This window comes from Cricetulus griseus (assembly GCF_003668045.3).
Source record: "Cricetulus griseus strain 17A/GY chromosome 1 unlocalized genomic scaffold, alternate assembly CriGri-PICRH-1.0 chr1_0, whole genome shotgun sequence".
In the NCBI taxonomy this organism is placed as follows: domain Eukaryota; kingdom Metazoa; phylum Chordata; class Mammalia; order Rodentia; family Cricetidae; genus Cricetulus; species Cricetulus griseus.
Genome location: NW_023276806.1, coordinates 272,409,026 through 272,435,523, shown reverse-complemented (window position 1 = coordinate 272,435,523; position 26,498 = coordinate 272,409,026). Strand labels below are relative to the sequence as shown.

Below are 26,498 nucleotides of genomic sequence, written 5' to 3'. Positions count from 1 at the left end.
ATGACTAGAATATGACCATGTCCCATCAAGGAGTATTTGTAAACTCTACATTTAGGTAAACTCTACATTTACATTTGGAGAGAAAAAGCTCCTCTTTGAAATAATAATAATGTATAAAATAAAGATTTTTAAAAGCAATTTGAAACTGTTAGAGCCAGTGTCTGGGTGACTAATGAATGGAAACATGTAAATACCTGAGAATTGCTTGTGGGATCTCATAGCTTCAAATAAATATGAACATAGCTTATAGATTCAGCTATCTAAAGAAGTAAGAGGAAAAAGAAATGTCTAATATTCAAAGTCATGTGTAAAGCAGAAGGGTCCACATCCATTCCTGGATTGTTCTCGTAATCACCAGAAAGGGTAGCAGGTGCTGCGTATAGGAGCTGGTTAGCCACTTGATAAATGCACAGGCTGCTATAAAGTAGAGTGGCGAAGTCACCGTAAATGCCACTGAAATATGATGTTTGAATGTGTTTGAGGAAAAATCGGGAGTGCACAATAAAAAATGATGAATTGACTCAAATCTTCCGTCCCTGCTTCTGTTCTTTAAGTATAGTTGTTTCACTCCCCAGGACACTTAGAACGCATGTCCCTAAAATAAAGCTTTCTGTCAAGTAATTGAGTGTTTCCTACTATTGCATAAATCTATTCACTGGTGTTTGATGTTCTTGAAAAGTCAGATGGTAAGCATTTATTACTATCAGAGAGACCTTCTAAAGAGAAAATTCACAGTTGTTTAATAAGACAAAGCCAACGTAATGAGTTCTAGATCAGTAATGTTCTTGGGAGAGACTTGCTCAGAAACCAATTTGAAATTTAAAGGAAGAAAGACATTAAAACAATGATCTCTGATTATTTTCCTGTGTAGCTGTGAAAAATGTATCGGTATGGTAATTCATATCTACATACTTATAATACAGTCACAGTACCAAAAAGACTTAGAGCAAGCCTGTATCAGATGCCCTCAGCTCAGCTCTCTTGTTTATTGACTACCAGCACTTGAACTTGGAATAGGCATCTGGTTTATCATTAATCTGTTTCTTTGATAAGACATCGAGTACTAATAGAAATAGTTTATTTGTGCTCCCTAGAGGATAACAAAGTGGGCATGGCATGATACTTTGTGTCTACAGATAAATAAGATTAGCTTATAATCTTAGATACAAGAGCCTGTCCATCATAAAATTTCATGTCTAAAATTTAAAAAAATTAATAATCAAACTTCACATAAATTTTGAAAAAAAATTTCCCATAATGTTGAAAGTTCTGGCAACTGGATAGCTTTTGAAGTGAATATATAGTGGCTGTGAAATATTCTCTCGGTGTACATAAAATCACACAATATTTTCCACTTTGTTTTATTCTTTGTGATGGTGAACCAGAGAACTTCAAAAAGAATGGAGAGGGTAAATAGCCTCCATAATTGCACCATTGCACACTGGGTTATGATTTTCCGCCTTTCCAAATGCTGTCCCTCCGAATGGGGTGTGGGGCTTCTTTGGGAATCAGGGGAATTGGTATAATTGGGAAAACTTCTTCAGAATTATCTTCATATGTCCTGAGACTTTCTAGTTTAAGTTGTAGATGATCAAAATTAACCATTGAATAAATGAAAATATAAGTCACCTGAGTCACATGTAGATGTGATGCAAGTAGCAGCATCACTAAGCTATGACCAATGTTCACCACATACAACGTATTTATTGAAAGGGTCGTATCAGACACCGGGGTCACATGGCAACTGTCTTCTCATAACAGCCTTGATTCATGTTATAGCAAGACTTGAAAAACAAGAATTCCATATTTTAACTTGCTGTTCTTTGATGATAAATGGAATTTTGATAATTTCAGGTCCAAGGTTTGATGTGAATATTAAGGATTCTCATAGGGTTCCGTGTTGTGCAATAGCCCAGGTCTAGAATGGAATGTGGAGTCAGGCACTAGAATTTACTATTGACTATCCCAGCATGGTGTTTACATCTGGTTTATAGTACTTCCCACCTCCTGATAAAATGCCTCTGTTCTCAGTGATCAGTTTCTTTCTAAACATATTGATAATTGACTTTGCTGGAAGATGTGAGCCACTCAGATGCAGGGAAACAAATCAGAGTCCATGGATCCATAGCACCAAGATAATGGTCACAGATAGTTTTTACTGGTGCTTGACTAGTGTAACTAATACAAACAGAAAACAACAACAACAAAAAAGAAATGTTTTGCTAACATTCTCAATTGCATGTAGAAAGTCAGGGTAATTATAGTCATATAAATTGCTATTTTATATCTGACCTGAAGCAACAGGGTAGACTACTAACCCTAAACACAGACAATGTAATAAAGACCACACAGGCCAGTGAAAATTGCTATTTGCAGTTCAACAAACATGATTGGGAAAGGAAATAAAATGGAAAAGGCAACAAAATGAAAATTAAAGGGAAACAAAATCAGACCAGATGTTGTGAATCTGTTTTTCATGCAGAGATGCCTCAATTCAAGGAATGGCCTTCCAGGCAAGGTTGCTGGGGTAATAACACTGAATTTGTTCAAGTTGGTTTGATTATATGGTCTGAGAGTGGAGTTTTACAACTAAAACAAGAATAAACTGCATAGGTTAACTGTGCTCTTTTCATTTTAAAAGGAAAAAAGATCTTGAATAAAGATAAAGATTTCTTAGCACATTGTTTTGTCTGAACACACAGACACACACACTCAAAAGCCCAATGTTTTGTTTTACAATTTTAACAACAGTTCTAACTACTAACTCCTCATTCTAACAGCAGGTTTTTGTTGGCTTACTTGCTTCTTTGTTTTTAAATGAGTCTATCTCCCCCCACCACCTGTGTGTGTGTGTGTGTGTGTGTGTGTGTGTGTGTGTGTGTGTGTGTGTGTGTGTGTCTGTGTGTCTGCTTGTGCTCATGTGCACATATGTACAGTTTCCCACAGAGACCAGAAGAAAGCACCAGATCCCCTGGAGCTGGAGTTATCTATGTTTGTGTGTTGGGTCCTAGCCTCCACAGGGTCTCGGTGAGTCGCTTGTCAGTCAATAACCACATGTGGATCCTGTTTTCTAGTCCTGACTTACAGCCCCAGCCTCGCCCCACTACACCTGGGACAGCACGGCTCTTCTGCTACGAACTCTTACACCTGGGCTTTTTTTCACTGTGTTATAAGTGTATATAAGACTGTTCTACCCCTGGAATAAGGAAGATGAATAAAGATGGAAAGACGCACATAGCACAAGCGGCCCGACGTCTCTGTGTTTATCTAAATCTCCAGGCTTTCACCAGATACTCGGACTTAGTCTCAGTACGGACACCACAGTTGTGAGCTTCCTAATGTAGATGCTAGGAACCAAACTTGGGCCTCTACAACAGCAGGACATGCTATTCACCACCGAGCAATCTCTCCAGCTCCTAACAGCAGGTCTTGATCTCTAGTTGCTTTTATTCCTGGTTTTATTAATTGGCTGCATTAGAGTACTTCCACTAGAATCCTAGGCTGTAGCACTGGCTATGGGGACTTTTGTAGAATGTGTCTTGACCAAACTTCCTCTTGATTGCAATGTCATGACAGGTTCATCCTGGTCCTAGGAAATCACTGAATCTATATACGTGGCTGCTATTTATGATAATAGTCACTTTCAAAGTTTCTGAGATATAAAAAAAGTTAAGCATACAATTCAGAAATAATAAAATTAAATAACTTTATAGTAGTAAAATAGGAATTTGTACATTTTATGCCTCTTTTTTCTTAGATCTTCTCTACATTGAATTTAAATATCTGTATATGATATCCTGAATTATATTTTGCAAGCTGTGAAAATTAATAGAAATACTTAAAATAAGCAAAGAAATAGACAACATAAAAACCATAAATATTCTATAAAACAATATTTTATAGATTTATAGTATTACAAAACTCTGAGTTTTTTAAAAGAATAGGGAACATATTTTTATTAATGCTGGGTATTGAAACCAAAGCAATGGCCATGGCCATGTGAGCCTAAAGTTCTGTTGCTGAGCTATACTTCCAGTTCCAGACAGATACAACATTTAATAAAGTGTTCAGATTTCACACACATGCCACTCTATATTCTCACTATACCCCAGTTCCTCATCCATGTCAATAGTCAGAAATACTTGCTGAAATTTCATGTAAGCATGTAATATATTGAAGATGAATATATAGAGAGGCCATTCAGGGTGGTACATGTCTGTAATCCCAGCACTGAGAAGATAGCAGTAGGCAGATCACATAGTTTGGCTAGCCTGGACTACAAAGAGTTGAATCCATCTCAGTACAATACAATCCAGGTGATACAGAGTATTTCGTGAGACAATGTATCCTATTCCAAAATCAGTGTTATTTATATATCAATTATGGATATATATCAATATATATGGAGGGGGTAGATAGGATTTTAATTTTAGTTTCCTTGCAATAATTACAAATAAAATACAGAATGAGAGTGTATCTCGTGGGAATGATGGTTTGATATCTGAGACCAAAATATAGGAGATCATCCATTTCAACAAGGATGATGTGCTCAACTTTAATACAACTTCCGTGACTAGGAAAGTGGGATTCTCTAAGGTATAAACCCCATAGTAATCTTTTTTTTTTAGGAAGGCTGGAGTGTTTTATTCTCATGTGGAGAGATGCTATTTTAGAAGTTAAGCAATAGAATTGACCAATATAATTAATATTCTTGGAGAACATAAAAATAATGCCAATTAGGCAGCTCATTTATTAGCACATTTTCATATTTTTGTCCTTTCTTAAGATTTGTTTGATGCCACAAATTTCTAAGATGCCATTTAAAATAATTGCCCTATCTGTGCTTTAAAAAAAAGTCTTAATAGGACTCTTGGTTCTGTATTTTGAACCAAGAAATAGCACCCAAATGAATATAGTTTTTCCCAAGAATATCCAAGAACTGAAGCATTCAGTATCCTATCCAGTCAGAAATGCTGAATGGCTTTGCTCTGTTTTATTGATTTATTGTGGAAAATGCACCAGAATACTAGAACACAGCTCACTACTGTCTGTTCCTGCTGATAGTCCTGATGTTCAAGTTGGTAAAATCCTCACAGCTACTGTTTGTTTTTGCACTCAGTGTTTTGCTATTAGATGTTATTAAGTTCTGGGTCTACAGGAAAGAAAGCAATGAGACAATTAACATGAAATCAACAGGAATTGAGAATGGCTGAGGTCTGTTTGACTTTTTCCTCCTGTTTGTGTTGCCAAGGTAAGAGTCGTAGCAAATGCAGTAACCACGTCTTTTGTTCTTACTCCAGAAAAGCTCAGAAGTATGAGCATTAATCTATTTTGTTCATTTATTCTTCTGTAGCTAGTTCCTAATCCTGGTGACATTTCTAGAATGCAGCCTTGAGGTTCCCTCCACTGTAACAGCTCCATATAGATCCAGCATGTTCATGTTAGGAGAATTCTATTCTTGTGAGCTTTGAAGAATAAAAATACACAAAGTCTCCATCTTAAAATTCAGTCTTTAATATTATTCTGTGACTAATGTTGGGGAAGGCATGTGAATGCTGTGGCACTCATATAGAGGTCAGAGGACAATCTTGGGACTGTAGAGTTGGTTCCTTTCTTCCACCTTTAGGTGGGTTCTGAGAATTGAAGCCAAGAACTAGGCTTGCATAGCAAAGCTTTTTATAGATCAAGCCATCACTCTGGCCCCATTCTTATTGATAAAACAATATTGATGCAATCTATATTTGTCACATGCTGAAACTATACATTTTATGTCAGAGTTTACTCTATATTGAACACTCTATGGGTTTTGACGAGTAAATTTTGACATGTGCTCACCATTAGTATGTTATACAGATGGTTTTACCACTTTGAAAATCTTCAGTGCATAACTTATGTATTCCACCAGTTATTAGCCACTAGTCTTTCAGTGTCTTCATAGCATTTGCTTTGTCTCACACTATGTACAGTTGTAGTGATACAACATTTTTCCCTTTCCATATGAAATTAGTGAGTGCATTTAAGTTTCTCCCATGATAATTCTTTCTTGTAATTCATTTAATCACCAAACACTCCACAGTTTGGTGTTTCACATACTGGAGGGCATCTTTGTTGACTCCATATCATGATAATGATAATATGCCTGTACAGTGTGAATTTAGGTTTACAACTTATTTGTCAAATAAGAAGTATAATGATTATACCATCCTGTGTATTGTACTATACTGATTCTTGTGAAGCATTGGCAAACTGTCTTTGCAGTGGTTGCCAAACACTGTATTTGTTCCAAGAGGGAAGGAAAGTTCTTGATGCTCCACCTCCTGTCTAGAATTTATTGCTCAGTGTTACAAATTTCAATGTTTTAATAATAATGTGTAATATGTTCATTTGTGATTACTTAGGGAGATAATATTTTGAGAATATTTGCATTTACTTATTTGAGACACGTTTATAAACTCAGATTAGATGTATGCTTAGGTCTTTTGCTTGTCATTAAGTTAGGCTTTTGGTGATGATTACTGAATGTTAAGAATTATTTGGAAGCTACCGACATAGCTCAGTGGTTAAGATCACTGTCTGCTCTTCCAGAGGACCAGGGTTTCATTCCCAGCACCTACAGGAGAGAGAGCACAGGTGACTTTAATGCTTGTTTCAGGGATTCTGGTGCCTTCCTGTGGCCTCTATGGTCAACCTTAGGAATGTTGTTTATACCCATTTATACCCTCACACAAAACACTAATACACATAAAACACATTTTTTAAAAATAAAGAATTATTTGTTAAGCTGTGATACTAGTCTTTCCTCTTACATGAGTCTTCTAAATATATTTGGTCTGTTCTTTTTTTTCTTAATGGTCCCTGGCCAACACAGAAAATTTTCATTTTTTTGAAGCCCAACTTACTATAAACCCCTAATTTGCTTTTGGTAGTGCTTGTTTTATCACAGCAACAGGAAGGAAACTAGAAACCAGAAGACCTGTATAGGTACATCATTCTCAAAGTAGTATTTGCCTAAGTCTTTCAGAGCCATTAATCATTGTGATTAAATCCTAACTAAAAAGAAATTTTGACTATCATTAAACAGAAACAAATAACAATCATCTCACACATGGCTGCATTCCTTTGCTTTTTCATTTCATGACGTTTTGGTGAGAAAGAGAAAAAAAAACTTGATGTACTTTGGTTATTGTTTCTGGAATGTGTGTCTGTCTTTGTGATGATTTTTAAATGAACAGATGTAGATGCATGTATGTAAAGATGAAAATCATCTAGTTGTAACTAAACTCAGTTCCACTCTCTAAACTTACATATACCAAGAAAACCAGGCTCACCTTAACTTTCCAGTTTACTAATGCCATTTTATTTTGCTTTTAAAGACATAAAACCAAGAAGCAGCAGTATCCATTCTTGTTTTCTATCTCAGAATTATCATCATCATCATCGTCATCATCATCACCATCACCATTTTTTTTATAGACCGGGTATCAGGTGGGGGCACTGTAGGATGATGTATTCTTTCTCAGTTGATGGTCTACAGTCCAGCTTCCTTTCCCTTCATGCTTTGTCACTGTTGAGTCAGAGCCCAGACTGAGTCATGAGAAAGAAAAAAAAAAAAAGCTTACGTCTCACCATAGTCTCATATTTGCAAATAAAATATTCTTACACTTTCAATCTATTGTATGGACTGTTGATTTATAAGATCGTATTTTGGAGGCCAAATAATGCAAACTAGCTTATTTTCATTATACATTTTTTTTCTACATTCCTTGAAGCAGTGAAGTTGACCTTTACGATCTGGCTTTTATTAGAGAAAACTAAATCTGTGAGAGAAAAATAATATGGACATTTCTGTAAATGCCATTTGAAATCTCATTGCGTGCGTTTGCCTCAGTGATGGAAGGTGGAGAAAGCCTGAGAAGCTGGCAGGGGAGTAAGTGTTTCTTAGTGACAGATCAGTTCCATTTAGCCCCGTTTCTGGTTCTTCTTCAGCAAAACACAAATCACCCTTTGCGTCCTAGGATGGCCACAACTAAATCGATGGGAAATGCCCATAGTTCAGCAAATTCCTAGTCTTGAAATAATGCGTCGGTACCCACGTCAGAATGCTGCACCCTCACGTCCCGGCAAAGGCAAGTGGCTAGCTACTCTGGAGGCTCTGACCATGTTCCTTCTGTGCCAGCTTTTAAAGCACAATATTCTCAAGTCTTGGTCGATAACAACACACTGTGTCTCCTTTAATTAGCATCTTTAAATTATCTAATTCCCGAGACCAGATGAATCTGTCGTTGAAAAAGAAAAACTGAAGGAGACAACAGACCTCTAAGCAGTTTTGCAATATGTAATGGAAACATCCACCACATTACAAAGGTGTGCAGAAATAGATCAGTGAGCATTTGATATGTTATATTTGATTCTTAGAACTCCTAGATTTTTACTGGCTATATAGCTGGCATAAAACCTTAAGTTATTTACAAAGACTTTTTCACTTGATAAAATTTCCTGACGTCACAAAAATATTTTTAAGAAATCAGCTTAATATTTTGATATTGCATGTATGTGGAAGGTACATAACATTTTCATTTTCTATAATTCTACATTTAAAATTTCATATCAATAATATTTCTACCACTCCATTAAGATTTCAAGATAATGGGAAGGTGTCACAATAATGGAAAAGTTACAAAACTTATATTTTATACTATATTTACATGTAACTCTGAAGTTCAAATTCAACATATTTGGGATGACAGCCTCAGATTAATTCTAATTATATGCTTCTTATCTTTTATTACATTGTTATATTTTCATATTGTATATGGTCGTATGGGACTTTATATGTGAAATTATACCTATAATTCTTCAATATAACATCATGGCTTTATTAAAGTACAAAAAATAGTCACAAACAATCTATAAGTCCAAACCAAGAAGAGACAAAACATTCTGATCTGATTTGGTTCCCTAATTTAACTATTTCTGTGACTACCAGACACATAATTATTCCATAGAAGAGATGACCATCCAATTCATGTTCCTGTGTATAATTTGTCCATTTACTCCAAACTAAACTCAGTAGGAAAAATAATTTGTGATGGGTATAATTTCATCTTAATTAAACAAATTACAGAGTTTATTAGATAATTAATCTTCTGAGAATGAGCATTGTTCTTCCTAAGTATTAATATACTTTATGTATTGAGCAAAGCTATCAATGCAATGTAAATTTAAGAGTACCTACTAAACAGAGATGAAACAATCATTGTGTGCATGTGTTGTTCTTTAACATACTTTATGAATGTACCTGGAAAATGATAGTTTTTATTGCATCATTAAAATGCACATATGGGCTTTCAAAAATGTAATTGTTGTGCTTTCAACTAAACTTTTATCCCATCACATAGGAGATATGATGGTAATGTGTTTGCATGTGCTTCCTGTTGAAATTGATCCATCTCTGTGATTACTGTGTGCCTTATGATATATTCATAAGAATATGCTACAGATTAGTTTAAAAGCTTGGTGAATTTATAATTTATTGTTTTCTGTGTTAATGTTTTTCTTGTAAGTTTTTTAATCAAAAACTACACACTGATTGAATGACTAAAGAAACAAAATACATCTATTTGTTGTGTTTAATAAACACATCTCAGCCAGCATGGTAGTTCATGCCTTTAATCCCAGCACATAGGAGGCAGAGGCAGGCAGATCTATAGAAACCCACAATCAACATAATCCTAAATGGACAAATGCTTGAAGAAATTCCAGTAAGGTCAGGAATGGGGTAAAGATGTCTACTATCCCTGTTCCTTTTCAGTGTTTTCCTTGAATTCTTAGCTGGATCAATAAGGTAAGAGAAAGAAATCAAAGGGCCAAACAGGGAACAAACAAATCAAACTACCCCCTTAGCAGAAGACACATACAGTAGAGGTCTCAAAAGTTATACCAGGAAATTTCTGGAAATGGTGAACAAATTCAGTGATGTGGCAGGATACAGAATCAATTTGCAGAAATCAATAGATTTACTATACACAAACCACAAACATACAGAGAAAGAGATCATGGACACACTCCCATTCACACAAGCCTGAAATAAAATAATGACAAATATAGAAAAATGGACTAAAGGACATATACATAACCTCTGTAGAAAAGGATAAACACAATAGAAAATATAATGCATATTATGCTATGAAATGACCATTTTACCAATAGCCATTTAAAGTTTCAACACAAGCCCATCAAAATCCTCATCTCATTCTTCATAAAAATAGTAAAGCCTACCCTAAAATTCAAATGGAACTACACATGATCCCAGATAGCCAAAAAATCCTCAGCAAAAGGAACAATGATAAATGGACAACCACTCCAGATTTTAAGACTTGTTATAGAGTCATAGTAATAAAAGCAGTATGGTAGTAGAAAACCAGACATGTAGACCAACAGAACAAAATCAAAGACCCAAACATGGGTATGTAGAACTTCAGCTATTTAATACTTAGCAGATATAACAGAGTAGGATAGAGGAAAAAAAACAATCAGTGCTAGGGAAACTGGATTTCCCTATGTAAAGAAATGAAATTAAAATGGTAACTATACCCTTGCATGCACATACAAAAAACTAGCTCCAAACTGATCAAAGACCTAGTTGTGGTAATTGAAACTGCTAGAAGAGGAGGACCCTCGGTTGAGCTAACCTGAAAGCTTCCTCCCTGAGTATTAGCTTTCCTGGTAGTAGAAGGTGCCATGCAAGCTTCCAAAGGAGGAAAGCAACCAAGAGTCCTACCTAAGTATGATGCCTATAAGCCACCAAAAATGTCTAGCATTGCATGATAGCCATAAGGGTGAAGTATTGGCATGCATACCTTGTGGGAACCAGTTGCTCTCTAACTGAACTTAAGCCATGTTCAACAAGAGGGACATCATATCTGTTACTGGAAACCTTGACAACTACCCAGAACTATGAAATTGTGGATCTTCAAAGAAAACATATAAACTGCCCCTTTATTAAACCAGCAGAATCTCTAACTACCTTCTAAGTATTTGTCCTTATAGCCTAGATAAATATAGTCCTCACTTCTCATCAATGAAAGTTACAGAAAAACACAACCAATTAAAATGAAGAGTTGTGGAGCCTGGTCCCAATGGATACATTTGCAAATTAACTCCTGCATATATCACTCAGGGAACACTGTAGACAATGGGGCAGAAAGAATAAGAACCAGAGGATCAGAGAGTTTGCTGCGAAATTGCATCTCCTAGGAATGTCAGAAGTTGCATCCACACTATCTTACTAACATGATTGTCCAAACATGAGCAGAACAAGGACAACAACAATGGAGATGCTGGAGTTCATGGGGGAAAGCCCATGAGGTGTCAGCCCTACACAAATAACTACAGGCAACTAAGGGATGCCGAGAGTGGAAAAATAGCCTTCTCCAAGTAAGAGCACATCACCTGGTTAGTGGATACCAAATGTTCATCTTTGAAAACATATAACATATATATATATATATATATTATATATATGATATATCACTATACAGACTGAGATGTTTGTATTTAGGAATACATATATAGTGCGTATACTGTATATAAACATATATGTATTTAGGAATGCATATACGCATGTAACAGTATATATATATATATATATGCATATATATATACAAAAATTTGATATATATATAATATGCATATAACACAATTAATGAAAAGAGAGCCATGAATTTAAAAGAGAGCTAGAAGGGTTATATGGGAGGTTTCACGTGGAAAAAAAATGAAGGGAAGATGATGTAATTATATTTTAATCTCAAAAATAAAAGAAATAATTGAAACAATAGTACAAGGTGAACATGCTAACCATAGGAGTGGGCAGTGCAATTATGTCAATGTTTTAAGATGTTCACAGAAAGAGTCAAAAGAAAAACAATAAATATTTTTTAAAAAAACCATGTAAGTGAAGCTCAGAATGTCTGCAATGGGACAGTACGGTTCACTGACAATATTTTATGGTAGTTTTATTATTGTTATTCAACTGTAGAAGGTTAGTCCTATATATCCAGAGACATGCTGACTACATTTAACTAGCAATTATGTGGAAAATAGCATTGTATTCCTGCCCATAATTTTCTTTCGTTGTTTAAGTATACAATAAGGGGGAAATATGACTGTGATTAACTTACATCATGTGATTTACTTACACTGGCATGGACAGTCAACACATGTTCACAAACACATCCAAGAGAAACAGGAGAGAAAGGTCAAAAAGGTTAATAAGATGTTATGGGATACTGAGGTCTTTTGTTACAACTATTTTTGTATATGTTGATAAATAATCAAGACTTTAATTATCTTGTGTAGGCTTTCGTGTGATCAAGCCTGAAGCAAAATCACTAGTTTTGAAATTCTTTTAATTTGCTATAAATATCATGTGCATGGCAATGATATTTATCCCAGCACTTGGGGAGCTGAGGCAAAAGAATGGAGAATTCAGGGCCCACCCAGGGCTGAATGACTTAGACCCTATTTCAAAAACACAAAAATCCAACAACAAAAACTAAAACAAGAAACAAAACATCATTGTTTATACTTGTTGATATTATGCATTATTTCCTCATATCATCACCTTACTTTTGCTTGAGAATATTAATAATTTTATAAAGTTGTTTTCTGATAGTGACTAAAAACTCCCTGCTCTTTTTTTTTTTTTGACACACTAACCCTGTCACATTGGGCAATTCTCTCTCTCTCTCTCTCTCTCTCTCTCTCTCTCTCTCTCTCTTTCTCTCTCTGTCTTTGTATGTATGTTCACAGACTTGGAGAATTTTTGTTGCTTTATGACACAAAGCTTTTAGTTCGGGAGTTGGAGAGTTGGCACAGTGTTAAGAATGTTTGCTTCTTTTTCAGAATTCCCATCATCCTCGTCAGGTGGCTTTCACCAGTCTTCAACTCCAGAGGATCAGTGTCCACTTCTGACCTCTGTGGGTGCCTAAATGCACATACATGTACCCACCCATCCCCATACACGTAAATAATAAATATTTAAAAACATTATAGACTTCTTATTTTATTATTATCTGCTGTCTAAATGAAACACCAATTTGTTTATTCTTCTATATATTTATCAAAGATAGTAGTTTTAAATTTATGCTCTCATATCATATTCTCTTATTCAGAACTAAACATTCTATAATTATATATTCTGTTTCTATTTTAATGTAAAACACCTTCAATTTTTACTTGTCCCTCAAATATCAAACATAGTCTACTGGTCCTAGAACTTACAGTAATTCATGATCCATACAGTTCTCTTTTATTCCCCTTGGTGCTTTGATGTTTTTATAGTACAGCTTTTAACTCTCTGTGTAAGACTACCTGGTCTTGAACTCCCATTCTTCTTGGCTCAGCCTCCCAAGTCCTGGGATTTTAGGTGTGTAACCCCGTGTCAAGCAAAATTCTCTTTGTCTCTCTCTGTCTCTGTCTCTCTCTGTGTGTGTGTGTGTGTGTGTGTGTGTGTGTGTGTGTGTGTCTGTCTGTCTGTCTGTCTCTCTCTGTCTGTCTCTCAGTGTGTGTTTGTGTGTGTGTGTGTGTGTATGTGTGTATGTGTGTATGTGTGTGTGTGTGTGTATGTGTGTGTGTGAGTGTATAGGTGCACATCGATCCATGAGCAGGCAAGAAGTTGCTATTGATGCTTTCTTTTTATTATTGCCCCCTTTATTTTTTGAGAGTCTCTCTCTGAGTAGGAGTTCACTGATTTGTTAGTTTGTTTTTTCTAGACTCGCTTCCTCGAAATCCTCTGGGTTCTCCATGCCTCTGTCTCCAACCATAGTGCTGTGGTTACATACATAGCTGTAGTGCCCTGATATTAAGTAGGTCTTGGTGATCCAAACTTGAACCTTTCTGCTTGTACAGAAGAATTTTGACAGCTATCAGCCCATACCCTGAAACCTTTATGTTCAAAAACAGATTTTACATTTTATGGCAGTTACTATTAGTACATAGAGAAATGAAATAACAATACCTGCAGCCTTATTTCATAATTAATTCTCAGCAGCCTAAGTAACATGGTGTGTCTTAATAAAAAGTTAGTAATATTGCAGCATGCTACATGTGTGTAATCAAAACATATGCATACACATAATTTGCTCTGTTTCTTTACAGAAAGCCACATCCTGGAAGATGTCAACAAATGCATTATAGCCTTAAGGGACCAGGATGCTGACAACTTAGACCGAGCTGCAGGTGCCATTAGAGGAAGAGCTGCAAGAGTAGCTCACATCGTCACAGGTGAAATGGACAGTTACGAACCAGGCACTTACACCGAAAGTGTGATGAAAAATGTCAACTTCCTCACAAGCACTGGTGAGTCTCTGTCCACCAGGATAGCTGCACAGTTCCTCACATGTGAATCTGCATAGCAACCAAGTATCAACACATAGGAAGATGAAAGGTCTTGGTCTGTGTCACTTAATTCCACACATAGCACATCACTGTACCATCTAATTGGTGTTTGATATTCTGTCGGTATGTGATTTGAAACTTATCCCAGTGGGATATATATATATATATATATATATATATATATATATATATATATATGTATATATGTATTCATTGAAAAAAAGGTCTTTTTAAATACATGCATTACTCCCAGGCCTTAGCCACTTTTGAGTGTTTATTAATGTTAGAGATGTTTAGAGCTATAATTAGGCCAGCATGGGGTTAAGCATGCAGTAGTTTGCAGGCTTTCAATTGGCTATATTATTGGTACCCCTGGGTTTCTTATTATTTAACCATAGCAGGTTTTCCTTATGTATCCAGAGACCTGCTGGCTACCTTTAACTTGCAGTTCTATGGAAAATAGCTTTCTATTCTTGCCCAGATTCTTTTATTGTTTAAGAAATATATAATACATGACTGTTTTGGTTGCAGTACTCAAGTGACTATTTTCTAAAATTGGGCAGAGAACACTTTGAGTCACTCAGTATAATGACATTTTCCTTTCAAATACTATTGTTAACATTTCTCCAAGAGACCCATGGAAATGTAGGATTCACGAACAAGAATGGCAATCAACAATTTTTATAGATCATTATAGCAGAGTCCCCTCCTATGAACCCCCTTTGTGAATCTGAATATCTTGTATATTTTCAATATATATATATATATATATATATATATATATATATATATATATTATCACCTCTTCACAATACAGTGATATTGTATTTGGGAGTCCTGTAGATTCCACATTGAAATCATCCTCTATTAAGAGATCGATAGGACATGTTAACTTTGAAAACTTTTCATATTGTTTGTGAAAAGAGAAAAATGGACAATACTTTCATTTTATTTTACGTGTTTAAATATTTGTTCATGCACCATGTATATGTGTACTCCCCAAGCCCAGAAGAGGGCATCAGATCCCCTGGAACCGGTGTTTCAGACAGTGTGATCCACTATGTGGATGCTGAGAATTGAACTTAGGTCCTCTGCAAGATCAGCCAGTGCCCTTCTCTGCTAAGCAATCTCTCCATCACTGATAGGTGACCTTTAAAACAAAGCAAAGCAAAACTACAGCAACAATAACAAAACACCTCTTTCATTTTAAATTTTGGTGCTTTCTTAAGATGCTTTAAGGGAAATACATCATCATTTGTTGATAACTTTCTTATCTTCTCTTTAAACATTCTCCTAAAATAATGAAATGTTCTAAGGAAAGGTGGTAAAGGCACATCTATAGCCCTTGATATTAAACCGATATTTCCATACCCACTCCTCAAAGACATTTGTGTAGCAAATCAAGCACATAGTCAGTTATGGTGGTTCATTCTTCAATCCCAGCCCAAAGACTAGGCAGGCATGGATCCTGAGGCAGAATATTTTCATGAATTCAAGGCCAGCCTTTGCTGCAGTTTGAGGCCCTGTTTCAAAACAAAAAGAATTGAGAGCATATTAGTTGTTCCTTCGATTATGTGGAAATATGTGTACTTGCTTTGGAAGTTGGTTGTCTTATAGTCATTTAATATCTCTTTCTACTCTTTCTACTATTTCTAATATCTCTTTCTATTCATATGATTAAATCAAGTACTTGTTATCTGTGACTACTTTGAGGGAATAAGAGTTTATTTTGCATGTTGAGTAACCATGGCCCAGGAACACACATTTACCTTACCCCAAATTCCATGCTCCAAATTGGAAGCAGTTTCATGAAATTGTATAGTTTTATAGAACAAAGAATGTCATAAATCGAAGTAAGTTTAGAATGCATTGGTGGCTCCACCAGAAAAAGGCAGTTACAGCAAGATGGGGGAAGCTTTTCTATAGACCCATGATACTACCCGATGACATTGTTAGCTTCCGATTTAGTGGAAGCTAGGATCCACTAAATTAATGTGTTCTATTTTCCTTCCAAAAGTGCATTCAAAATGTAAGGGAAACTGTATGAAGCACTTCCTTTTTATCCAAGTGAAAACTTCCTGTGGGGTGGAGTAACTGAAGACAGCCAGGCTGCTGAACCTTGCTTGTATCTCAGTTTTGTGATTGCATTAGGCAACTCTCACCTGCAGACTCTGTGGCTATAACATTTATATGAGGTGCCAAGTCTGCAGTTTTATACTCCATAGGCAGAGAACACATCTGCCCGATCCACAGGGTGAAGTGGGAGTGAATTCCTATAGTGTTCAGAACTATTGGCAGTCATTCTGCATCAGAAAAAGTAGCAAAGTTATTCAGACATTGAAATACATTTTGTTAATGCATCTGTGGTTATTACTGATTGTACCAAATAGCTAACCAATGGGGCAACATTTTCACAATCAGAAGAGCTAACAAAACCCCAAATCTTTCCTCTATTTATTTGTAAGATAACATTAATTAAAATACCCCATTCAAATTATGTCTTACATTCCAATTGTGAGATGTATAGACTATTTCTGGGATATTCTGTAAAAAGTAAATCTTATTATTAAATGCATAATTTATGACTCCTAATTAATCATCTTGGTCTCTTTCAGACAAGCTTTAGGTGTATCCTTGAAGTGTGCTTCTGTTTTCTTCTTTGTAAAAATAAGTCTAATTCAGACTTTTCTCCAAATAGCTTTCCTTGAAATTTATCAAAAGCATGCCTCACAAAAGGGAATTTGGGGCAACGAATTAAATGAAAAACCTAATTAGATCGGTTTGATCTTAACCAAAGCTGAAGACTGTGTGCTTTCTCTCTCCCATGGAGAGATCGTCTATGGAAAATATTTCCAACTCTTCTGTCCTCCACCATTGACTGCCATGAGATGCTCATCTTTGTTCACTCCTGGGTCATATCTTGAATTATCATTTAAATACTTATCAAATTACATAATTGGAAATGTCCAATGTGTTTTGTGTTGTGAAGCCTCAGTAACTCACATTCTAGCAAAAGAATACTAATATGGCCTGTTTCCTTTTCTTTAAGTTAGTTCTCAGAGTTTAGCCCAGCTTCCTGAAAATAACTTAATGGGGAACCCCTGTGAATTTGTTTTGTTTTTTATTCCTAAGAATCCCTAGTGTTTAGAAAATTTGCTTTAAGTATCATCATGAATGATGAAGCCTATGCTATCTTGTCTCTATCACTATGAGAGTTCATGGAACATGGTGCCTTGGTTTTTAATCAGATGCTGTGGTTGTTTTTCTGGATTTTATGACCCTGTATGTTATTTCCCCGCATTAGGATATGAGGTTGCCCTGCTTCAGTTCAGCAATTTGCATTGCCCCCCCCCGAAATTTTAAGTGAAGTGCAATCAATAGAGGAGAGATGCTATTTGCTGACAGCCACACTATCCTAATCTTCAGTTGAAATCCTTTATGCTTCCACAATTCTACCCAAACACTGAGCTCCTCCACCTGTTGGGAAACCCTTCTGTGGGTGCATTGGATTAGTTTGTTGTTGTTTGACACAGGGCCTATCCATATAGTCCTGGGTTCCCTGGAGCTTGCTATGTATACCAGGCTGGCTTTGAACTCACAGAGATCCTCCTGCCTCTGCCTCCCAAGTGCTGGGATTAAAGACAAGAGCCACATATCTTGCTTGGATTAGTTTTTTAAAAATAACTAACCTGCAAGACTTCAACATGAAACTTAGATCTTTCTTATGATGTTAGGGAGAGGCCAGCTGCTGGGTAAACTGGCAGAGTATATTTTCCTGTGGCTATTGGCTCTATCAAAGTCAGGAATCAGCAGATCCAAAGGCATCTGTTGTTTCAGACCGCCAAACCCTTCCTAGTTTCACTGTCAGCCAGAAATAGAGATAAACACAGAGCAGACCCATAAGTGACCCTGAGCAAGACATCCTGATTGTCCCTGCTGTTGGAAACTGGTATTTATTGGGAATAATAGTACATTCATCCAGTGACTGGTGAATCCCAAACTGCAGATATAGTCCCTTGGATAGAGTCTGTGCCTATCAAGCACAAATTCCTGGGTTCAGTCTTAGCACCATAGAAACAAGACATGGTGGTACACACCTGTCATCTCAGCACTTGAGAGGTAGAGACTGAGAACCTATAGGTGTTAGCCTTGTCTACAGACATTATCGTGTCTATCCCATGATAATGGGACCCCATAAAAATAAAAATGAATAAAGAGGAGAAGAAAAATGCATTCCTGGAAGCCACTCCTTCTTAGAACCCTGGGGAATTAGACAGTTATTACACATACCCAAAGGCAGTTGAAATACTAGAGAAGTTATTTGAGACCACTTGAGAAAAATTCTGTTGTGTTTTTTCTGCATATCAATTTTAATAACAGATATAATTGATTAAACTGACCATTAAATTGATAGACTGGATTGTGCTGATAAGCTAGACTCGGGCAGGCTGCATTCCATATGTTGCATCTCTGCCCGACAATCCTAAGAAACAGTTACACACAAATGCCAAAGGATTTGGTCCAAAGGTCCTGGCTCTCTGCAGCATTTAAAAATTAGTATTCTACATTCTAGGTGTGACTGAAAGAAATTTCCTCTGCCCAGCAGAGGGAAGCAATATAATTTTCACTGCAGAGGTGGCTGAGCTTCCTGGAATCATCTCCTTTGTTGTTCTTAAACCACTGTCTCTACCAAGTCACCTTCTCCTCCAGTTCCTCATATAATTGGTCTGTTTCATTTAATTCATTTTCCTCAAGTTCTCTTAATATATTTTCCATGGTGTGTTACCAAAGACACAGCCTATATAAACTCACTGGATGCTTCCCAATCATTTGGATGCACTGACACTGTTACCATCTCTAGGTCTGATCCATGTCACTTCTCTCATTTTGGAATATTCCCACCTGGTATTTACATGTCAGATTATATTCATCTTTCAAGAATCTGCTTGTAGTCTCGGCTTCAAGAAATCCTTTTCTTTCTTTCAGCAACAGTAATTTCTTTCAGTTCAATGTAATGTGACTCTTGAGAGATATTTCTCTAGGTAATCATAGTTTGGACAATCATATGGTCTCTGTAAACCCTCCAGAAATGACTTTCCTTCCAGAGCTGCAGGACTAGAGGATAGCCCTATTCATTTCTTTGCAACATCTCTTCCAAACACTTCATTAAGTTAAAAATAAATAAATTATTAAAAACCCAAACTCTCTTTGAAGACCTAATTTTTAAACATTAATTGCTTTAAAAGAACTGTTTGTTTCAGGCTTGCTTTGAACTCACAATCCTGCATCCACTTCCCAGATGCTGGGAATTCAAACACAGGACATCATTGTCTTGTTAGCTACTTTGGTTTGGATAATTCTGTCCTTGCAGTTGGAATGCTGTCTCTTTTCTCCTGCCATCTGTATTAACCTTTGAACACTGACTCAAAGGTTACCACCCTTACAAAAAGTACTCTGGGGTCCCTTGTTACAGTAAATCTTTCTGCCACCCACTTGAGTTCTGCCTGCCACGTGGGTGGCCAAAATAACACACAGAGACTTATATTAGGTACAAATGCTGCTTGGCCAATGACTAGGACTTCTCATCTGCTAGCTCAGTCTTAATTGTCATAAATCTATATATTTTATAAGACTTAACTTATTGGACGTCAGTGGCAAGCGTCCTGTCTTCCTGGGCTCACATGGTGCCTCTGGAGGAAGAGAGAAGAGGCCCACTTCCTTCTTGCCCTTGTCTATATGAGTCTCCCTGCTATGTCACTTCCTGACTGCATCACCACTTCTTTACTACATTTCCCAGAATTCTCCTTGATGCCTAGTCCCCTTAACTTACTGCCTCATTGGCCAAACAGTACTTTATCATCCAATAAGACAAACATACACAGCACTTCCCTCATCATCTCCTCTTTTCTGTCTAAATATAAAGAAGGGTAACTTATCTTTTATTACTGAAGAAAAATAAAACCATAATTATCTGTCTTCAATTCTATCAATGACCACAGAAGGATAATATATAAACTCTAGAATTGACAGAGATATCTTGCTGCCTGGACAGTCACCCAAAGTTCCTCTGTAACATTGGGGCATCCATCTTCAGCCTATAGACCACAGTGTGTCTGGCACACTTCTCCATTTCAGCAGGAACCCTTCAGGACTGTTCATCTTGTTTTGTAAGTCCAGCAGTCACTTTCTTGTGGGTTCTGCATGTCCAGTTTATACAGCAACAAACAGTCCAGGCAAGACTCCCTTTCTGTGACAGTCAATTATTCTGTACCGGGATGTGTTTGTCTTCTAGTGGAGGCTGATGTCCCTTTATGTAAGGTTATAACCAACCACTCATAGGAAACTTTCTTCTGCTACACTGCTGCATCCTTACAGGCAGGCACCTGAGTACACTTCCACCTCTCTCACTAATGAATTCTTTATATACTTGATTACCAAGTTACTCTCTAATGTTTAAACTTAACATTTGTTAGAAGATCACATTGTGATGTGGAATAACATAACTAATAAGATGTCATCTCTATTCAGGAAAACAGCAGCCGCGGGCTCTGCCAAAGGCCAGGGCAGAGGGGAGATTAAGAAAGTCATTCATTACTGTCCAGAGTTAGATATTAACCACTTCCAGAAAGCTTGGGTCAGCCTTTAAAAGGTTCCTCAGCCAGCTTTGAACAAGAGATCATGGCTTTTGTGTATTCAATTACTTGAAAGAGCCATCAATGAAACACATATGTTGAAAGATGCTACTGAATCTGATTTCAGCAACACTTTCAGCAAATCATTGTGAGTGGCACAAACCAGGATTTCAAACTCAGACCATCATTAGCAACCCCCTTCCCCTTTTAACAGCCAGAGATAGGCTTCCAAATCATCTCTTCTTCCTTTCTCTTCAAGCCTGAATCTCACAACCAAGAACACTGGAGAGTTTTCTAAGAGGTTAATGTCTGTGAATCACTTGGCTAACCAGGATAACCAGGTAGAAATTACATGTCAGTCATGGCCTTGAAGAACCTTTATCCCTCCTGAGATGGAACCCTTAGGTATAATTATAAAGTGGAGAACTTGCAGATAAATAGAAGATCCAGCTGATAGAAACCTATCTTCTCTCCAGTGACTGGAATACTATAGGACTCAAATCCAGCAATCAAGAGCAGAAAGCAATGAGCTACTAGACACATGCTGGTGCTTAGCTCACTCTCTCTTTCCATTCAGTCTTGGCCTAGCCCATGAAGTGGGTCTGCTCACATTCAGGGTGTGTTTCTCTCCTCAATTAACCCAATGAAGAAATATCTCACAAGCATGCCTGCTGGCCAGCACAATGCAAACACGTCCTCATTGGGACTTTTTCCAGGTGATTCTCCATTATGTTACATTTAAAATGAAGACTAACTCCACAAACACCGAAATGCCATATATATAGGAATGAATATATATATATATATATATATATATATATATATATATATATATATTGCAATGGAAAAGATCTTTCTGACCTTATCGCTAGAGTTCACTGATGCTCAATTTCCTAGTCAATAATATCCTATTAGAAAAAGGGGATAGACTTTGATGCATTAGTAGAAGTTTTACAGTCAGAAAATGAAATAAAAGGCTTAAGAGTAGATTTCAGAAACACATAGGCCGAGACTCAAACATTTCCCTGTGTGGAAAATGTGAAATGTGACTTTGAAGGCAGTGCCAAAAGAAAAGGATTAAAGATAGAGGAGATGAGTTGGCATGGGATAAAAGGAAGGGAGATGTGGTACAAAAATAAAAGAATGGGCATCTGTTCATTGGTTCTCTACCTGTGTAAATATGCAGATGTTTTTGAGCCTCACATCATCTTTAGCTCTGGCCTAACTCAGATAATCTACAAGAAAATGAGATACCATCTTGAAAGAGAATCCCACCACACCTCTGCTTCTTTCCCCACTTTCATAGACTTCTATCTATGGACAACTGGGAGTCTTTCCGCGATCCCTTTAAAGGGCACACAAGCAAATTCAATGAGGATTTATTTTGAAAGGTTTCTGGCATGAAGTATTTATTTTGGTTTTGGATTGGAAGCCCAGCAAATACTGGTGGTTAAATTGGGCAGCAAACTGTCAGGTAGCCTGAAGACCTAATGGAAAAATAGTCAGAACACCACGATGCTCTCTCTGGCACCAATATCCAAGTCAGGCAGACCTACTGGAAGTTCTGTTGCAACCCATGCTGAACCATGAATGACAGTAATGGCATCATAGTGTGAAACTAGACCTCACAGATGCTACTGGTGTTTAACAACACTTTAAAGGTATCTCTACCACAGGAATAAATGCTGGGGTCTTACTTATTCTTCATCCCACTCTCAGCATTATGTCAGAATAATGTGATTTATGCATCCATGTCTTGGTTTTCATCATGTAGAAGACAATTACTGGCCTTTAAGTGACAGAGAAGACTCTTCTGCCTCATACCGACTGATGATACCACATCACAGGAAGGAGCTTTATGAGGCAAGGAAAGGGTGGTGTGGAGAAGCAGGAGAAGATGGTGACCAACCAGTGAAAGGACACAGATTAAGAAAGATTGATTTTTATCAACCAAATTGGTCATCATGGAGATAATAGAGCAACTCTACCCCTGTCCAATCAGGAACATGGCCTTCAGAGGCAAATGCAGGCTCAGATCTTTATGATCCATTATATTTTTTAAATCAAAAACAAAAACACTATATGCTTGGTAGATATAATAATAGGCATTACTATGACATGGCACAAATCCAGGTATATTTGTGTGAGAACATTTTTGTAACATATGATGTGGCTATGTTCGTTACCAAGAGAACACATTAGAGGGCTGTTTCTTTTGCAAAAACATGATGGAGTCTTCTATGAAAATTAGGAAACAATCAAAGTACAGGATACACTTCAGGGGTTCCTTTACTTAATTAAAATAACAATAAAAACTACCAGACCTGTACCCTATAACTTTTCAAATGTGAAATCATGCATATTGGAGTACATCATTTTGTTTGAAATCCAGCTAGATAAGGGACATTAAGTTCATGTTCTTATTGATTAATTTAGTTCTTTGAAAATTCCATGCAAATAGACACACAAATATGGACTTGTGTGAAATGAGGAGAGGTTGGTTCTACCCTGACCTTGAAGTCATGTATCAGCCATACAAAGTACAAGGATACATGTTCTGATTACTTTTCCCCATTTGCCCTTTCTATCTCCCTCCACCACCATCAACCTCTTCTCAAATCCCTACTAATCCTTTCCTAGGTTCATTATTTTTGATTTGCTTTGAGAAGCATTTGATCTTATCAGGGTGCTAGGTGTGACTGTGGCTTTGAATTACCCTTGAAAGCTCACTGGAGTCATTCGTGTGTGCATAGCTAAAGGCAATGATTTCTGCACTCCCTGAATCTGTCAGTAGGAAGCAGATCAGCAGTGAGGGCAAAGCCCTGAGCCCTTCCTCCACCCATGTTTGATAATGGACATGTCTTTTATTGTGTAGATTCAGGGCAGGTATCCACAAGCTGTTGTGAGTTCATGATTGACATGGTTGTGTCTTACCTAGAGATGACATTTTACAGACCTTCTCTCTGTCTTCCAACTCTTAACATTCTTCTCACAGTGTTCCCCAAGTCTCAAAGTGGATGGTATCCATGTCTTACATATAGGTCCGAGAACACATCATCACTCAATCTCAGCAATTTGTACAGACTTGGGTGTTTGCATTCATTGTTTCATAGAGAGTTCCCTAGTAAAGGTCAAGTTTAGCATTTGTCTATGGTCATATTTAGAAGACAGTTTGATGCTATGTCAGCTTTGCTAAACAACATATTGAGTTCCTTCGTACAACCAAACACTTCCTCTAGCATCTTTTTTTTTTTTTTTTGAGTTTCATTGCATGTCATGGGTACTCCTTTATTCAACACTAAAACTCTTTCTACATTTGCCCTGTAGACAGAGGAAACCTAGCAGGTTCCCAATTTTTTTAATTTATTTTTTAATTTTTATGATTGTAATTAGAACAGTTTTAAATTAGAAACAAACTTCTTTTACATGTCAATCCTAGTTCCCTTTCCCTCCCCTCCTCCCCTGACCCTCCCATTCCCTTTCCCAACCCCTTTCTGCTCCCCAGAGAGGGCGAGCCCTTCCATGGGGGATCTCCAAAGTTTGTCATATCATTTTAGCCTAGACCTTCCCCCATGTGTCTAAGCTGAGAAAGTATGCATCTGTGTGGAGTGGGCTCCCAAAGTCCATTCGTGTACTAGGGATAAATACTGATACACTACTAGAGCCCCCATAGATTGCCCAGACCTCCAAACTAATATCCTTGTTCAGGGTGTCTGGAACAGCCCAGTCACAAAAAGACAAATTGTTACATACTCACTCATATATGGATTTTAGACATAGAGCAAAGGAGTACCAGCCTACAATCCACACCACCAGGGAAGCTAGGAAACAAGGAGGATCTTCTGGCAAATTTTATATTATTATTATTATTATTATTATTATTATTATTATTATTATTATCCAGGTTTAATGTATCAGGTATGGAATCTCTTTGGAGAGTGTATTCAATCCAATAATATATGCTCTGTGGCAGAATAAAGTAATGTCTAAAAAAAGCAAGGCTCTTGCTTGCCCTTTGAGGGAATTATAGTCATATAGAGGTCTGTTGGAATCAAATACTCTGGGGTCTGGAGTAGTCACCGTAGGTTCTTCCTGGCAAATGGGAGTACTAAAGGCATCAATATTTCAACCCCCTTCTCACTAACACACACAATTATGTCATATCACAGTTGGAAGGGGCTCTGGGCTAGACCTCTATCTACTGAGAAATCCAACAATTAAGTTTCCTTATACAAGATCTGTGGTAAAATATTTCATGAAGTAGCACATTGTGTACATTTTTAATGATGTAGACTATCTGTAGCAGAATTACTTTTCCTTTCATTTCATCTTGAAAATCATTTTCATAAAATTTATATGATAATTCCCTTTGTTGTTCAAAGCATATTTTATGTATTAGTAGACTTTAGCTGAAAAGAAAATTAATTTTCCTTTTAAAGAGATTATTATGTATAATATAGGAAAGTACATTTATGATGTGAACTGGTAAAACATTTAATATGATCATCTATAAAACTGAATTTGAGGCTCAGGGTTACTGAGGTTAACAAAAAACTGAGTTAGTGTGTCCCTGTTATTCCTTCCTCCTTTGGTTTCAGAGAGACCATTACTTGTGTCTGATCTGTGAGTCAGAGTGATTTTTTCTTACTAGTAAATGGATGGCAACAAATCAGAGCTTAATTGTCAGTGGCCACAGCCTTCCAACATGTCTTTCCTGTCATTCTTAACCACGAAATTCTGAAGTCTGCTAGGGCTCACAGCTAACACAATTATATTGCCAAGTTTCCTGGTAAGAGTGATTTTAGTAAGTGAAAATAAAACAATAAACATGAAAAATTTTATTAAATTTACTTGTTTGTGTGCGTATTCAGGGTGGGGTAGGGGGTTGTTAATGTGCCTTAGTGCCTGTGTAGAGGTCAAAGGACAATTTGGTTCTTCCCTTCCATATGTGAGTTCCTGGTGTGTACACTCAGCTCATCAAGTTTATTGGAAAGCACTTATATCCCCTGAACCATCTCCCTGGCTGGGAGTGAGCATTTACCACAATGGTGAATAGTGTATGTAGCTTTTTCCAAAGTGAGACAGTCTGTATTAACACTGCCAGAATTCATAAATGGGGAAGCACACAAATGAGAGGTGATCTCTGTGAAGAGAGAGGTATCAGCAGGCCAGTGTTCTGAAGTGCCAACATCATCTGTGAGCTTTGTTAATAGGTGAGAATATTTTGCTTTGTAAAGTACACATTAAAGTCATGACTTGGTGAATTAAAGACAATTTATCTGCCTTGTCAAGAACTGTAGACATAGGTGATACCTCCAGAAGGCTAGTAGAGCATGGGAACATTATTTGAATGGAAAAGGACAAGCATTTTAAATGGTAGCCATGTTAAAGGAAGTGCAAGGCTAAGAGTGGAACAAACATACATCACTAAGGTATTGTTGATTGTGCTAGGGAAGATCGAAATAAGCA

At 36.9% G+C, this 26,498-nt stretch overlaps 1 protein-coding gene and 1 long non-coding RNA gene across 2 annotated transcripts in view; one reads left to right on the top strand and one right to left on the bottom strand.

Annotated features, from left to right (window-relative positions):
* Positions 1–26,498, top strand: part of Ctnna3 (catenin alpha 3) — a 1,328,241-nt gene that overhangs the window by 975,034 nt on the left and 326,709 nt on the right. Inside the window, exon 11 of the mRNA XM_035451658.1 lies at positions 14,158–14,358. Within this exon, the coding sequence (XP_035307549.1) occupies positions 14,158–14,358 (201 nt within the window). The remainder of the gene's footprint in view (positions 1–14,157; positions 14,359–26,498) is intronic.
* LOC113833429 lies at positions 7,348–15,915 on the bottom strand. The gene is made up of 3 exons (XR_003481097.2): positions 15,769–15,915; positions 14,316–14,406; positions 7,348–7,584 (listed from the first exon to the last, which is right to left on the bottom strand). It is a non-coding gene; the product is annotated as an uncharacterized LOC113833429 (long non-coding RNA).